The sequence below is a fragment of the Loxodonta africana genome, chromosome 8 (assembly GCF_030014295.1).
Source record: "Loxodonta africana isolate mLoxAfr1 chromosome 8, mLoxAfr1.hap2, whole genome shotgun sequence".
NCBI classification, from domain to species: Eukaryota; Metazoa; Chordata; class Mammalia; order Proboscidea; family Elephantidae; genus Loxodonta; species Loxodonta africana.
The window spans coordinates 106,116,204-106,133,922 of record NC_087349.1 but is presented as its reverse complement, the minus strand read 5'-3'; the positions used below and the strand labels follow the sequence as shown (position 1 = coordinate 106,133,922).

Genomic DNA, 17,719 nt, shown 5'->3' with positions numbered 1-17,719 from the left:
TACTATCTTATGGTCCACTACCTGTCTGTCAGTTTGTAATACTATTCTGGTTTTTACGTTGTTATGATGCTGGAAGCTACACCACGAGTATTTCAAATACCAGTAGGGTCACACACAGTGGTGTCAAAAATAAACTCAGAACACCATTAACAGATTGCTCTGCAGGTGTAAGGAGCACTTGTGGTGAAGCCATTAAGAGCTTGGCTGCTTACCAAAAGGTCAGCAGCTGGAATCCACTAGCCACTCCTTGGAAACTTTGTGGGGCAGTTCTACTCTGTCCTGTAGGGTCACTATGAGCTGGAATTGACTCGATGGCAATGGGTTTGGTTTTTGGGTTTATGCAGGTTTAACAGGCAATTTTAAAGTTGGGCATCACATCATTATCAAGTAAATCAGTGCTCCAATTAAATAGATTTTCAAGGTACTTATATGTAATTTCATCAGGAACATTGAACAAAAAATTATGATTGGTTGACAATTATGTCAGAATACATGAATCTTGTAAGACAGCAGTATGTTTTCAAACACTATAAAGAACAGAAAAATAGAAACCTTGCTAAGACAATCACAAGATCAGTAAGCCATGAACATAAGACCTCTGCAGTCTTGGAAACAGGACATCTTCATTACTCTTCCATTGTTTTCTGAAAGAATAAATTTCAAGTGTTTCAGTGAGCCTGATCACCTAAATATGACGGTAAGTCAAAAAGTATTGGTATTGGGGTTCCAGTTCATACATGCACAGGTTTATTCCAAACAAAACATGTTTAAACATGTCTCTGTGATCAGTGGATGGCTGCAGAAAAGTTCTCTCAGTAATACACAAACTCGTTAGGGTGCCTTCAAAAAAAAAAGAATACTTTTTGTGCCATGGGAAAAACATGATTTTGAGGTCAGGGCTAATATCAAATTTTTAACAAAACCGAAGCGGACATCTTCCCAAATCACTGAAGCTTTGCACCAAGTTTATTGGAATGCTGCCCCCCATAAAACAAAAGATTTTAGATGGATCAAGCATTTTAAGGAAGGCCAGGAAGACCTCAAACATAGAGCCAAGAGAGGGAAGATCACTCAGAAGGTTATGGAGACAGTTTTTTGAATTCCAAAGGTGTAATCTTGATTAATCTTGATAGATTTTCTCAAAGGACACAGGATGATTCTGGGCTTATTATGAAGAAGTTATAAGAAGAGTGAAAACTGCATTAGTGAGAAAAAGGCCAGGAAAGTTGCATTGACGAATTTTTTCCATCATGACAATGCACCTGCTCATTCTTTGAGGGTAGCAAGTGCTGTCCTATGAGAATTTCATTGGGAAACCTTACCCCATTCATTCTACAGCCCTGATCTTGCCCCTTCAGACTTCGGTTTATTCCCCAAACTCAAAGAACATTTAAAAACAACGTGATTTGAGTCCCTTGAGGGTGCCAAAACTGCCGTTTTGACATGGTGTGAATCAAGGAGCGTAGCATTCTTTGAGGAAGGGTTAGAGAGATGCAAACACTGCCTTCAGAAGTGTATAGACCTAGAAGGAGGACATGTTGAGAAACAATAGCTTCACATTTTGATATTTTTGTTTAATAAAGCTTTCTATATGTTATAGCAATACTTTTTGACTTACCCTTGTACAATTATGTGAAACTAGACAAGCTGCTTCTAAAAGTTACAGTTTAAGGCCTAACTATAAAATTATCTATATATGATTATACAACACATAGGTTTCTAATATTTAATACGATGACCTTTAGTGTCATAGGCAAGAGAACTCTGTTTTCATAAAGCAAAACTTATCATTTTATTTCACAGTGGACAGTTTCAATGGAGCTTGCAGATGAAGACAGACTAGGAAGAAAGGGCAATCTACTTCCAAAAATTAGCCAATGAAAACCTTATGGATCACAAGAGAACGCTGTCCAACTTGCTTGCTTTGAACATGTCATCAGAAGCGATCAGTGGCTGGAGAACATCGTGTTTGGTGAAGTAGCGGGCCATACAGCATGAGGAAGACCCTCGGTGAGATGGATATTGACACAACAGCCTTAGTGGTAGACTTGAACATCCCAGTGATCATGAGGATGATGCAGAACCGAGACTATTTTGTTCTGTTGTACATAAGGTTGCCATGAGTCAGAGTCGACTAACATATCACTTTTATTTACATATTATGTTTCTATCTACCTAGTAGACTGCATACTCCATGAAGGTACCCACTGGTTCAGTCATCCACACATTAAAGAAACTTGCCCTTAGTCCTTCAAGTCTTATACTTCCTGGTATTCTCAGGTAGGCTCAGACTTCCAGAGTCCAAGGTCACTTGTTGCCTAGGAGATACCTGCTATTGATAATGATAACAATGACACCCATCCTACCCATCAAAGAAAGGCTCCCCAAGAATTCACTCCCGATGTCTCAAACTCTGCTCTGGGGCTTTGATCCAGGCCGGGGGTGATTATCTCTCCTTTCCCATGCCTGCTGGGATGTTCTAAAGATCAGGGAAATTCGTCTAGAAAATTGTTGAAATCAAGAAGCTGTTGCTAGGGAAATGTGAGTCAGAGTCAGAAATTGTTTCTTCACTTGAAATTTTCTATCCCTCCCAAAGAGCAGTTCTTCTGGCACAGAAAAACCCACAGGAAGTGTTGTTTCTCTAGTCTTTCAGTCTTTGGGAGTCAGTGGTCTGTGTAACTTCTCTGCCCGGGGTGTGCTCAGAGAGAGTGGGAGCCCTCTAGGACACAGCCTGAACCGAGGAAGCCTTTGGAGGCAGTTCTGTGCCTCAGCAGGGCAGTCAGATGTGTCTTGTAAGCAGCCCACGTACAGATACAACAGAGGGGCCTCTCCAGCCATCATGGAACACTACCCCACTGCACAGGAAATTGGAGATACAGGCCTGTCAAAAAAGAACCCAGTAACAATGTCCAAGACTTGTTTAGTGAAAAATCAGTTTACATAGTGTGCTACAATTTATATGTGTGTTTTTTTGAGGGACAGAGTGAGAACAGAATTCACTGTCACCCACCGTTGGACACGTAAGTAACTAAACACCAGTTGCCTGTGTGGCAATCAGGAGAAACTGGGTGGGTGGGGGACAGGGTGGGTGATTGTCTTAGTTACCTAGTGCTACTGTAAGAAATATCACAAAGGTATTTGCTGTTGTTGTTAGGCTCCGTCAAGTCAGTTCCGACTCATAGTGACCCTATGCACAACAGGACGAAACACTGTCCCATCCTGAGCCATCCTTAAAATTATTGTTATACTTGAGCTCATTGTTGCAGCCACTGTGTCAATCCACCTCGTTGAGGGTCTTCCTCTTTTCCGTTGACCCTGTACTCTGCCAAGCATGATGTCCTTCTCCAGGGACTGATCCCTTCTGACAACATGTCCAAAGTATGTAAGATGCAGACTCACCATCCTTGCCTCTAAGGAGCCTTCTGGCTGTACTTCTTCTAAGACAGATTTGTTCATTCTTTTCGCAGTCCATGGTATATTCATATTCGGCACCAACATCACAATTCAAAGGCATCAATTCTTCTTCGGTCTTCCTTATTCACTGTCCAGCTTTCACATGCATATGATGTAATTGAAAATACCATGGCTTGGGTCAGATGCACCTTAGTCTTCAGGGTGACATCTTTGCTCTTCACAACTTTGAAGAGGTCCTTTGCAGCAGATTTACCCAATGCAATGCGTCTTTGGATTTCTTGACTGCTGCTTCCATGGCTGTTGATTGTGGATCCAAGTAAAATGAAATCCTTGACAACTTCAATCTTCAACAGTGTCAGTGATAGGGTAATATCCATATGCCTACAAGGAAGACCAAAGGCATTTAAAGGACAGAAATTGATTTTCTCACAGTTCAGGAGGCTGGAAGTCTGAATTCAGGGCACTGCCTCTCTCTCTCTCTGTCAGCTCTGGGGGAAGATTCTTGTTTCTTTCAGCTTCTGTAACTGTTACCAGTTGCCAATCTGACACAAAGGGTCGTTGTCTTTTCCTGGGTAAGAATACACGTGAAAGACAAACTTTATCTTCAGCACGCTTTATTTTGCTTGAGTCAAGCAAAAGGAGTCAGCGGGGATCTTAGCCTCTCCAAAAGACTAACTTGAAAAGGGAAGCAAGATTAGGTCTTATATGGGGTCGGTGGAGACAATAATGAATATTTAGTGGGCTTCTTTCAAGGGCCGGGTACTTCTCAGAATGGTGGTGTATATTAATTAGGTTGCACACGCATCTGGAATCTAAGATGGAAGCTGCTGATATTCAAGATGGAGTCCTTTCAGCAGCCCTTGGCATCACTTATCATGGGATATAGCGCACGCTATATCGCCATCTTCGGAGAGCTAAGGAAGGTCAAACAGCAGTCACACTCTGCTCCTCTGGGCATACAGAGCCTGCTAAAGGAGGAGGGGACTAGAAAGACGCTAAGAAGGAGATAGTAATTCATGGGCTGCCCCAGTCCTATCTCATGTTGACAGAGTGGGTTCCTGTTTACCCAATTTCTAAATGATAATCTTTTACAAACTCTTTTGTTCGGCCACCAGCACAGTTAACCCTGTCTGTCTCATAGCCTCAGGCTTTCCTCAGTTCCTGGGCAACCTTCACGTGGCATCTATCTTCCCCATCTGTGCTTGCTCATCTCTGTGTCTATGCCAGTCGTAGAACTCAGGAGAGATTAGGTTTAGGACGCACCGATATGGCCTCGTTAACATAACATAGAAAATCCTGTTTCCAAATGACAGTACACTCCCAGGTATAGGGGTTAGGATTTATGACACATATTTTGGAAGGACACAATTCAATCCATAATAGAGGTTTTTCGCTCCCCGCCTTTTTCTATGTTTTATTTCTGAACTTGGAAGCTGAATTGAGGAGGCAGCTTCAATACTTTGATGTAACATTTAAATAGGGCCACAGCTTCTTCGTTACCCCAGAAAAGCAGTTCCTGTTCCTAGAAGCCCAGAGAAGCAGTGCAGCCTACAGACAGGAGTGACTAGAGAATTTGCGGGTCAGTTAATTAGCACAAAATGTCCCGTGCCTGGACAGAGGAAGACTACAGGGGGCCCAGTGGAGCTCTCCTGCAACCCGACTGCCCACCCACTTCCTGTGGGACACAGAAAAGCAGCAAGCCCTAAGGCCACCATCTTTGTGTAAATGCTGATTTCATTTTTTAAGTCCTCAGCTTTTTTTTTTCTTCAGCTGTCAAACTTCTTATACAAGTCCACTCCGGAGTATTCCTTTCCTCTCCCTTCCTCAGGAATTAGTCCCTCATTAAGCAACCTGGCCACCCTCACTCTTGCCTGCTTGCCAAGCCTGTTTCATTAATTGCTTTTCCCACACCAGTTTCTAGCCCACATCCAAGGTAGCTAGGTCAAGATATCTGCTCTTGGGTGGCAAATATACTCCTGGCCCCTTCCTCCAATCCTGACCCAGCCCCCAACTGAAGGAGAATAGTGGGCCCTGCAGCTCATGGGGGCTGCCCTTCCCTGTCCTTGTTCACCCAGGTATTCGACATGTCTGTCCACTCAACTTGGGTCTGTCTGGTCCTTCCACTGATGTCAAAGCCTTCCTTCTAGAATCTTCTTTCTACTCCCTTTGCTCAAGGGTGAAATCCTCAGGTTTCTAATCTAGTCTTCTTTTTTTCTTATTAATTGTGGTGAAATATATATAACATAAAATTTGCCATTTTAACCATTTTAAGTATACAGTTCGGTGGCATTAATTGTGTTCACGTTGTACAAACTTCACCACTATTTATTTCCAAAACTTGTTCATTGATCCAAACAGAAACTCTGTGAGGACAAGTGTTTCTTATCTATTGCCCTGTGCAAAGCAGCTGGTGATTTTTTTTTTTTAATTTTATTGTGTTTTACGTGGAAATTTACAGCACAAATTAGTTTCTCATTCAAAAATTTATGCACAAATTATTATGTGACATTGGTTGCAATCCCCACGTGTCAGGATTCTCCCTCGTTCCCTTTCCACTCCAAGTTCTCTGTATTTGTCCATTTGTCCAGTTTTCCTGTCCCTTCCTGCCTTCTCGTCTTTGCTTTTGGGCAGCTGTTGCCCACTTGGTCTCGTATACTTGAACTAAGAAGCACATTCCTCACGTGTGTTATTGTTTTATAGGCCTGTCTAATCTTTGGCTGAAAGGTGGACTTCAGGAGTGGCTTCAGCTCTGAGTTAGCAGAATGTCCAGGGGGCTGTAGTCTCAGGGGTACCTCCAGTCTGTCAGACCAGCAAGTCTGGTCTTTTTCTGTGAATTTGAATTTTGTTCTACTTTTTTCTCCTGCTCTGTCCGAAACCCTCTATTGTGATCCCTGTCAGAGTGGTCGGTAGTGGTAGCAGGGCACCATCTAGTTCTTCTGGGCTCAGGCTGGTGGACGCTGTGGTTCATGTGGTCCGTCAGTCCTTTGGACTAATATTTTCCTTGTGTCTTTGGTTTTCTTCATTCTCATTTGCCCCGAACATGATGGGACCAATAGATTTATCTTAGATGGCTACTCGTAAGCTTTTAAGACCCCAGATGCTACTCAGCAGCTGGCGATTTTAGAAAATCTGAGAAAAATAATTGGTCCCCTTCTATTTAATGGTCTCTGAGGAGCCCAGAAGCCTGAAATATTGTCCCTCATTCTATAAATTGATGAAAGTTAGCTCTCCTCCTCATCACGGCACAGACACCATCACTTTAAAAAGCGATCCCATTGTTGGGCGGGCAGCGGACAGAAGGCAGCTCTGTCGCCAGTTGTAGTTCCCAGCGCTCGGGTAAGCCTTTGGCGCCACCAGCTGGCAAGAATGAGAAAGGGCCTGGCATAGAACAGCTAAAACACCCTTCCCAAACGAACTCTGCCCTCCAGTCAATTCCGACTCACGGCGACGTTACAGGACAGAGTAAAATGCTATGAGTCGGAATCCACTCGACGGCATTGGGTTTTTTGGGTAGAACTGCCCCACAAAGCTTCCAAGGAGCACATGGTGGACTTGAACTGACAACCTTTACCACTACACCACCAGGGTTTCCAACTTACTTTTAGTGGATTCCAACTCATGGAGGAGACCCCATGTGCGTCAGAGTAGAATTGTGCTCCATAGGGTTTTCAGTGGCTGATTTTTAAGAAGCGGTTGCCAGGGCTTTCTTTCAAGGTGCCACTGGGTGGGCTCAAATCTCCAAATTTTCGGTTAGCAGCCAAGTGCCTTAACCACTGGCACCACCCAGGAACTCCCTGGAATGACTGCTTACGCTAGGAAGTTCATGGGGGTTCTTGGCTTGGGATCTTTGTTTCCAGCCGTAATTTCCATACAGGGCACAGCCGTGTGAAGAAATCTGCCCGTGGACAGGGAGGGAGGTGGTTGCCAGTTGCTAAGTATCCCAGGACTTTGGCAGTCTCCAGAAGTGAACAGACACTTTCAGACATTCTCACTCTCCTGCAGCCTCAGCCTCGTTTGGGGTGTCTGCATTCTTGCCTGACCTTCTCCACTCCTACCTCACTCCTAGCCTGAGCTTTCTGACTCCCAAGAAGAAGAAGAAAAAAAATTACTGCCAAAGCCCAAGTTCCAACCTCCTGACATCTGATCAAAACTCTTTCGCCTTAATCCTGCGTATTTCTTTTTAAATTCTCCCCATAGCAACTCCCTGAATAACATTTCCATTTAGAGCCAGTCCTCTTGATCAAGAGTTAAGTCCCTTCCACAGAGAGGAGGAAACCCCTTGTTATACAGGCCGGTGGGTTGGACAGTCGGAGGACTACCATTTATATCTCGGCCACATTCTCCCAGGGCACAGCCCTCTTTCAGCCTTCAGCCTGGAGACAGAGGCCTGGGCTCCTCCCCCCATACCTTCTTTTCATGATAGAAGATCTACTCATGGTCCTTCTCGCTCCAAATCCTCCTGCAAGGACCCTGGAGATCATCTGGTCCTACCCCATCTTGTAAAGTGAGAAAACAGAACCCCCAGAAATCTTACTAAGGTTACATATTGTTTTGTGATATTAGTTGCCAACTCTGCAATGTGTCAAAACTCTCCCCTTCTCAACCTTGTGTTCCCCATTTCCATTCATCCAGGTTTCCTGTCCCCTCCTGCCATCTTATCCGTGTCCCTGGGCTGGTGTGCCCATTTAGTCTCATATACGTGGTTGAACTATGAGTTTGTTTTATAGGCCTGGGTAATCTTTAGCTGAAGGGTGAACCTCAGGAGTGACTTCAGTACTGAGTTAAAAGAGTGTCCATGGGCCATACTCTTAGGGTTTCTCCAGTCTCCGTCAGACCAGTAAGTCTGGTCTTGGTGAGTTTGAATTTTGTTCTGCATTTTTCTCCAGCTCTGTCCAGGACCCTCTATTGTGATCCCCATCAGAGCAGATGTGGTGATAGCCAGGCACCATCTGGTTGTGCTGGACTCTGTCTGGTGGAGGCTGTGGTAGTTGTGGTCCATTAGTCTTTTGGACTAATCTTTCCTTTGTGTCTTTGGTTTTCTTCATTCTTCCTTGCTCCAGACAGGGTGTGACCAGTAAACATATCTCAGATGGTGGCCTCTCACAGGCTTAAGACCCCAGGTGCTATTCACCAAAGTAAGATGTAGAACTATGTTATGCCAGTTGAACTAGATGTCTCCCAAGACCATGGTCCCCAGCCCTCAGCCCAGCAACTCAACCCCTATGGGAGTTTGGATATATCTAAGAAGCTTCTATGACTTTGCCTTGGTCAAGTTGTGCTGGCTTCCCCAGTATTCACAATATCCATTTTTGTTGGCCCCACCCAGTGGCCGCTTCCTTCTCCCACCCCCACATCCCACACAGAAGTGTCCTCTTCCCCAGCTGAAGTTCTCACAGGACACCGTCCTTTCCTGCTGGTGCCAGTGTCTCTCCATGCGCCATCCATGGGCATCCTGAGGCCAGCCGGGTCTTATTCACCTCAATCCTCCAGAGCACATACCACCAGCACACACATTGTATACGTTCTTTAAATGTTCATTGAATATCAACTACTGATAAGAAAACCAGAAACAGTTAACAGGGAAATTTCCAAGTGTGTCCTGTGTGCCCTTGTGCAGTTTCCAGGCCATTATATTTCAGGGAAAAGTCTAGCAATCTACTTCCAAAAATCAGCCACTGAAAACCCTAGAGAGCACAGTTCTACTCCGATACACATGGGGTCACCCTGAGTGGGAAGCAACTCACTGTTTTGTTTTTTAATGATACAACGGAGTCTATACTTTCTGCCTGGACTCCAGCAGGGCATGGGGATAAGAGCAAAGCCCTGTGGTCTGAAATGCCTGAACTCACTCTTGGCCCTTCCACTCAGAACAGGGGTTAGTAAATGTTTTCTGTAAAGGGCCAAATCCAAATCAAACCCATGGGCGTTGAGTCCATTCCAACTCACAGTGACTCCATAGGACTGAGTAGAACCACCCATAGGGTTTCCAAGGCTGAGATCTTTGCGGAAGCAGACAGCCACAGCTTTCTCATGGCTGGTGGGTTTGAACCTCTGATGTTTTGGTTAGCAGCCCAGTGCTTAACCACTACACCACCAGGGCTCCTTTGTAAAGGTCCAGATGGTAAATATTTTGATTATGCAAGCCACAAGGTCTCTGTCCCCATGACTCCACTTACTGCCATTGTTGTGTAAAAGCAGATAGGGACAATACATAAATGAATGGACTTGGCTCTGTGCCAATAAAACTTGCTACAAACAGGCAGTGGGTCAGACTTGGCCTAGAGGTCTACTATAGTTTTAGTAATCCCTGGCTCAGAAGGTGAGGGAGCCTGGCTATGCTGCTGAAATTCCATATCTCAGCTTGTGTATTTAAAAAGGTGCATGAAAATAGTGCTGATTCACATGGCCTATGTGGGGGTTGTGAAAAGTAAATTGAATAGAATATTAAAACCTAGCATCAGACCTGGAGCATATTGCTTGCTTAATGAACGGTAATTAGTATTACAATTTTTTAATAAAAAACAGCAAAAGAGACTTTCTAATGTTTCTTAGTACCTCATTCTCATTCCACAATTTTTTTTTTTAATCTGGGTTTAGAAAAGCCAACTGGAATTGCCAGAACAGAATTTAAGGCACCTGGATCTGTTAAACCCAGTGGCAGCGCTGGCCTCTGGCCTGGCTGGACACAGGGATTTTTCACATGCTGTTCCCTCTGCCTGGAATGTTTTCCTCCCCCACTTCCTCCACCTGCAACTGCTTCAGTTCCTTCCCAGCCTTCAGGTTTCAGGGTACTTCTTTAGGGAAGTCTTCCTGGCCTAGGAAAGCTCTTCCTAATACAAGCTTTTTTTTTTTTTTATTATTTTGGCAAAATGTAAATAACATAAAACTTCCTGTTTGAACAGTTTCTAAGTGTACAACTCGGTGGCATTATTTCCATTCACAATTTACCATTATTTCCCAAATTTTATCATTGCCCCAAACAGAAACTGTGCCCCTTAAGCAAACAGTTCCCCCATTATCCCCTCACCCTGGTAACCCCTAACTACTTTGTTTCTATGCACTTGCCTATTCTAGATATTTCATGTCAGTCAATCACAGAATATTTGTCCTTCTGTGTCTGGTTATTTCACTCAACGTGTTTTCAGAGTTCACCTCTGTTGTCGCATGTATTAGAACTTCATTTTTTAAAAAATCTTCATAGTGCTTTAAGTGAAAGTTTACAAAGCAAGTCAGTCTGCCACACAAAAACTTATATACACCTTGCTACATACTCCCAATTCCTCTCCCCCTAATGAGACAGCCTGCTCCCTCCCTCCACTCTTTTTGTGTCCATTTCGCCAGCTTCTAACCCCCTCCACCCTCTCATCTCCCCTCCAGGCAGGAGATGCCAACAAAGTCTCAAGTGTCCACCTGATCCAAGAAGTTCACTCCTCACCAGCATCCCTCTCCAACCCACTGTCCAGTCCTATCCCTGTCTGAAGAGTTGGCTTTGGGAATGGTTCCTGTCCTGGGCTAACAGAAGGTCTGGGGGCCATGACTACCGGGGTCCTTCCAGTCTCACTCAGACCACTAAGCCTGGTCTTTTTACGAGAATTTGGGGTCTGCATCTCACTGCTCTCCTGCTCCCTCAGGAGTTCTCTGTTGTGTTCCATGTCAGGGGAGACATCAGTTATAGCTGGGCACCATCTAGTTCTTCTGGTCTCAGGGTGATGTAGTCTCTGGTTCATGTGGCCCCTTCTGTCTCTTGGGCTTGTAATTACCTTGTGTCCTTGGTGTTCTCCATTCTCCTTTGATTCTCATTTCTCTTTTTTGGCTGAATAAGTTTCCCGTGTGTGGATATCCCACATTTTATGGTATACCATCTCTGGATAGACACTTTGGGTTGCTTCCACCTTTGGGCTATTTCCAAGTGCAAACTTTTAAAATACTCTTTGTTGTATTCCTCACAGTTGCACTTATTATATTTGAGTAACACCTTTCAAGAGATTTTGATGTACATATGAATCACCTGGTGTTCTTCTTAAAACACAGATTCTGATTCAGCAGGACTGGAGTGGGCCTCAGAATTTCTCACACAGGACTCCCAGTCCAGGCCAATGTAGGGGCTGCTGGTCAGCATAGCATGCTTTGAGTATCAGGGTTTAGCTTGCTTGGGCCTCTTATTCCTTTCTCCTTTCTTGCTTAAATTTCTGTTTATTACTTTTGCAGAAAGACTTGTCTGTTTCCTTTCAACCCCTCATCCTCAGTCCCCTATGCTTCCCCTCCTGAGTCAGTCTCCTTCCCTATCCTTCCATCTCCAGTACTACCACCACCATTGGGCTGGCTTATCAGGGGTCTATCCAAGAGAAGCTCCTCCTGAGGAACTCTAGAGTCACCTACTACAATATTCTCCTCTTTTTTCATCTGATTCCTTCAGGCAGAGGACAAGCTTTACTGTAGGAATTTTAGGGGGCCGATAAGTAACACTGCTTCCCCCCCCTTCCAATTTTGGGGATAGATTATAGATACAAGTGAAAGAGAGAGACAAAGTCAAAAAAAAAAAAAAAAGTCAGTTTTATTGTTAAAGCTGACTGGGGAACATGGCTGGGATCTGCGGCCAAATGTTTGCTAATCTGCCCTCTCTTAGAGTAACTTATTTGTCTTAGTCATCTAGTGCAGCTATAACAGAAACGCCACAAGTGGATGGCTTTAGCAAAGAGAAATTTATTCTCTCAGTCCAGTAGGCTAGAAATCTAAATTCAGGGCACCAGCTCTAGGGGAAGGTTTTCTCGCTCTGTTGGGTCTGGATGAAGGTCCTTGTCATCAATCTTCCCTTGGTCTGGGAGCATCTCAGAGCAGGAGCCTCAGGTCCAAAGGACGTGCTGCTCCCAGTACTGCTTTCTTGCTGTTGTGAGGTTCCCAACTCTCTGCTCCTTTCCTTTTCTCTTGTAAGATAAAAGGTGGTGCCACATCCCAGGGAAACTTCCTTTACCCAGGATCAGGGATGTGACCTTAGTAAGGTTGTTAAAATCCTACCCTAATCCTCTTTAACATAACATAAAATTACAACCACTAAATGGAGGAAAACCACACAATACTGATCATCATGGCCTAACCAAGTTGACAGATACTTTTGGGGGACACAATTCAATCCATGACATTATTCTTCACAGCTGCAGAGGAAGAGCCTGCTGCCCCCCATCACTCACCCCCCATCACCCACACATGGACCACCTAAGGATGAGTCAGTCCAGAGGGAGGGTGGCTGCACCACCTGTGCTCAGCCCCTTTTGCAGTTTTACCGTTAGGAGGTCACTCCTGCCACAGGGAGGCGGGGGTGAGGGCAGGGCCTGGGGACATGAGGCCCTGCATGGAGCCCCAGCACTCAGGAGTTTTTGGGCAATAAGATAGAAGCTTCTTTTCTCCAACTTGGACAGCAAACTGAATCTGGAAACCTCAGACCTCAAATCGCCCTTTTCTCGCTGTGGGCCTCCAAGAAAGTCAAGAGAGCCTCAGGCAGGGGAGAAACGGAAGCTACAGCCTGTGGGCACTTTGAACACAAGGCTGAAGGATACTCCGGCTGGCTCTTTTACTTCTGTGACTCTGGAGGGGAAGTTTTGATGGGGTTTGGGAGATGAGCATGGCCTTCAAAGGGGCATTTAGGGAAGGCCATCATGGGGTGTGGGGGAGGGCTGTGCTCTAGCAGCCCCAAAGGAAGACAAGGCCAGTTGAAAAGAAAAGGCATCATCCCCCTGGGCTCTCTTTCCTCCATGTCTTTCCCTCTCTCTATCTGCAATTCCTACCAATTAGTAAAACCAGTGGGTGTTTTCATTTTCTTTCTCCTGGCCAAACACAAAATAAGCTGAGAGTAGTTATCAATAGCAAGTAGTAATCACATGGTCCACTCCTAGCCCATTATCAAATAGGGGCAGTATTTTTGAGACAGCAGTTATCAAATGGGAGAGGCTATCGTATTGCATCTTAATCATCAAATAGTTGATGAATACTTACCTTGTGCTAGAAGCTGCAGAGCATACAGAAACAGACACATCACCCCCTGGCCCCAAGGAGCGTATGGCAGGGCTAATGAAACAAGAGTAAAAGAACAAATGCCAAACCAGTTGCCTTCGTCGATTCCAACTCAGAGCGATGCCAAGTATGTCAGAATAGGACTGTGGTCCGTAAGGTTTTTAACGGCTGTGATCATCTGGAAGTAGATCACCAGGCCTTTCTTACGAGGTGCCCCTGGGTGAACTGTGGTCAGTAGCTGAGCACATTGACAGTTTGCACTACCCAGGGACTCCGTAAAAATAAGATACCAATTGACTGGTACTTATAATTTACAAGGCATATAAGAGAATAACCTTAAGGATCTTTTCCCTTTTTAGAATTATTTTGATTTTCAGATTTTAAATTAACATACTTCCCTGCTTTACCTTGAGGTACTATGGGATGGAATATTAGAAACAGAGGTAGAAACTAGGGTTTGCTTCCATGACTGACCTCACAGCTTCTGAAATGGTTAAACATCACAGCAGCAACGGGAAGCAGGTAAAAACCATGAGGGGAACAGTTACTGGAGCAAGAAATCTAACACCAGCTCCTGTGAAAAAGCAATAGGGCCACCAGTGAAATGCAGCAGCGGCTTCCTGAGGCTCAGCTCTGCCTCCAGGTCAGAGGGGTCCACTCAGCACAGCAGCTCCTCCACAAAGGCCAAGGGCTGCAGTCAAACACCTCCACTGTTGTGGGGTGATGAGGTGGAGTGGAACGGATAAGCATTGGAGCAAGATGCTGAAGACTGGGAAAGGAACCAGACCTACCAGAAAAATAAATGCCTGTGAAAACACAGAGAAGGAAGAGCTTAATACTAATTTGGAGGACTGGGCAAGGCTCCTTTCAAGAAAATGACTTTGACTTGGGTCTGAAAGGAGCAGGCAGAGAAGCAGAGAAGAGAGGTGTGCAGGAAATGGAAGCCATTCCAAAGGGCCAGGGGCCAGCAGAAAAGGCATGGAGGTGCTAGAGAACAGAGTGTGCCCAAGGAAGGACATTTGAGACTGGAATTCTAGTACTTTTCATTTTTAGCTAGTTTTCTATTGAATGATATTGGTTCCACCAGATAGGATATCTAATAAACTGTGGGATCCTCAACAACTATATTCTTCTTACATTTCCCCATTTGTAGTTTGAGACCATATGTTATTATTTGACTCCTAATACCTAAAGTAATACCTAAAGTAATATAATCAAAGTGTTTTTATTGTAAATAAATAAATAAGGGAATAGAAAAAAAAAAAAAAAAAAACCTCCACCTCCACTGGCTCTCCCCCGGATAGCTGCCTCCTCCTTGCTCTCACATCTTGTCTCCTCCAGGTAGCCTTCTGCATGCTAGATGGAAATTAGAAATCTGACCAGCCACTCCCCTGTTAAATAATAGCCTTCCGAGGCTACACACTGCCTAGTAAATACAACCCCAGCCCCTCCTCCTGGCTTACAGATTTCCCTGAGACTCCCATGACAGACACCATGCTCCAGCAACCTTGGAGCACTCAGTGTTCCCCGCACCCTCAGCAGCTGTTCCTCCCTTCCTTTGCTGGGGCCAGGTGGGCCCTCCCCTGACCTTTGCCTGGCTTGCTCCTAGTCATCATGAAGGTACAGTTTTGAAGTCCTCCCTGAACCCCTTTCCAGTGGCCAGGTGCTAAGCCAGGTAGGTCTGCTAGACCTACCACACTATAATGACCAGTTTGTGAGACTGGTTCCCTTTTGACATAGGGAGCTTCCTAAGGATAGTGACTACATCTTGTCTTACCATTTTTTAGAATTGTCAGCACCTAGCAGAGTTGCCCACTTAAAATTTGTGGGGGAAAATAAAATTCCTTAAAGCAGGAAAGAGCGAGCTTCGAGGCAGTGTTTGCAGTGGTTCAGAGCATGGGTGGGATTTAAAATCTGGTTTTGTTTACTATGTATATGGGTGACCTCCAGCAAGGTTTTCTAATATCCTGAACAAAACCAGCAGGGTCAAGCCTATCTCATAGGGCTGTTGTTAGCTGCTGCCAGGTCAGCCCCTGATTCACAGTGACCCCATGCACAGTGGAACTCAACACTGTTGGTCCTGTGCCATCCCCATGATCAGTTGTGGATCAGGCTGTTGTGATCCATAGGGTTTTCAATGGTTAATTTTCAGAAGTAGACTGCCAGGCCTTTCTTCCTAGTCTTAGTCTGAATGCTCCACTGAAACCTGTTCAGCATCATAGCAACACACAAGCCTCCACTGGTAGACAGGTGGTGGCTTCCCACGAGGTGCCCTGGCCAGGAATCAAACCTAGGTCTCCTCCGTGGAAGACATGAATTCTACCACTGAACCACCAATGTTCCCCTCAGAGAGTTGTAGGGAAAAGTAAATGAAACCAGGCAAATGAGGCATCCAACTCAGCTCACCCAAGGTTAGCTACTTCCTAGTCACCACTGCACACGCCCCCATCCCCAAATATTACCCCCACACATAGCTTGTGACCATAAGCAAATTCTGTTCACCCAAGAGAATGTGTTTAATTATCAGAATAAAGATAAAGATCAGGTCTTGATATAACAAAGCTCTGGCCCCGTGTCGGAAGTGCCAAGGGCTCCCCGTCATCTTACTTCTTTGGGCGGCAGTGTTTCTGGATCTCCTCGGCAAGCCCCAGGCAGTGCAGGATACGCTTCTTCTCTGCAGCCAGCTCTTTCTCAGAGAACTGGCCCAAGAGTTTTTTGACAAATATATTTTGATCTTTCAGGAAAATGTTCTTATTGACTCCTACATTGGGCACATTCTCCAGGGACCCAGATTTGAAATGGAAGCTCAGGTATCTGTTGCGCTTTAGGCCAGGCCCTTTCTCCTCAGTCCATGTCAGTGGGCTGCAAGGACAGAGAAATCAGATGTTAGTGGTCACACAGGAGCAAGCACAGAGGGACACTGGCGGGCCCCTGCCCACTACAGCAGGTGCCCACTTCCTGCCTGTCCTCCCTGCGGCTGGCGGTCAATGTGGTCTCACGGCATCCTAACCTCCACCAGCCTTGGAAAGTTCTCATCGGTCACGGGTGACCGTGTTTCTACTTTTGCCATCAACCTCTCCTTTATTTAATTATGCCATCAAACAGGAGACGTCACCCAATGATTTTGCACGAACACCAGTTTTTATTCAGGAGCTTTACTCTGAGTCTCATGAATAGCTCTCAGGGATCGAGATATGGGTAAGGCAGTCCACAAACCACCTGGAAGTGTTTCCTCGGGGATATGCATTTTCACGGAAGAGAGTTCTCAGCTTTCATCAGCTTCTCAATGAAGTCTATGACCCCAAACACATCACAGAAAATACTAGCCTTCCACTGCTGGTTAACAAACTACCTCCAATTCCACTTCAAACTTCTTCCCCAGGCTCATGTCAGTACTCACAGACATCTAAAATCCAACCAGGACACACTTCACTTTTCTAAACCTTCTTCTTTCTCTGGGTTAGTCTTTTCTCTCTTCATATCAGACAAAAATCCACTCTTGTCGAGTTCATTCAGACTCATAGTGACCCTACAGGACAGTGTAAAACTGTCCCATAGGGTTTCCAAGGAGCGGCTGTTGGATTCAAACTGCCCACCTTTTGGTTAACAGCCCAGCTCTTAACCACTGTGCCACTAGGGCTCCTTAGCAGACGAAGGCCCTGCTATCTGCTTAATGGAAAACAGAGAAACCCTCTTCCAAATACACTTTGACCTAGAGAGAGAACCTTCATTGGCTCATATGACCGGAAAAGAATATAAAATCTGCTTTTTTAGAGTCTAAAAACAAGACAGCATTGATTTAAGGACTTTTTAAATTAGAAAAAAAAAATCTATAATTTTCCCACCTAAATACAAGTATTTTCAGTTTGAGAAAATCCTTTGAAATATCTGCTGATACATATATATGGCATGTAAGTTTTACGTAATTGTAAATTATAAAGTATAATTTTTACTGTGCTTCCTTTGTGGGTTTTACTTTAAATATTTTTATGCTCCTATAAATATCGTTATTGTAATTATATTTGTCTGCGTATCATGTACAGTTGGTTATGTAATTTGTTTAACCTCTCATTATTGCCAAATATTCAAAGCTCTTTCCAATTTTTTAGTTAATGTAACTTGCATTCAACATTTTCAGAGGCTAATACAATGCGTGTGTGTGTGTGTGTGTTTCCCCACCTTCTTCTTCTTAGAACAAAGTCCCAGGAGAGATGTGACTTGGGGTTGGCCTCTGGATGCTCCCTTTTTACTTCCCCATCCCTTTACTTCTCCCGCAGCAATGAGCCAGGATCAAGGG

The 17,719-nt window shown here is 44.7% G+C and overlaps 1 protein-coding gene across 6 annotated transcripts in view; it reads right to left on the bottom strand.

The window, feature by feature from the left end:
- Positions 1 to 322: 322 nt before the first annotated feature.
- BLVRA (biliverdin reductase A) overlaps positions 323 to 17,719 on the bottom strand; it is a 64,974-nt gene continuing 47,577 nt past the window's right edge. For 3 of the 6 annotated variants that reach the window (XM_010587152.3, XM_010587153.3, XM_064290204.1), the window contains one exon: positions 323 to 16,284. In XM_010587152.3, coding sequence (XP_010585454.1) covers positions 16,026 to 16,284 — 259 coding nt within the window. In that variant the 3' untranslated portion in view covers positions 323 to 16,025. The remainder of the gene's footprint in view (positions 16,285 to 17,719) is intronic. The other 3 variants (XR_010322782.1, XR_010322783.1, XR_010322784.1) reach the window with 3 other exon arrangements.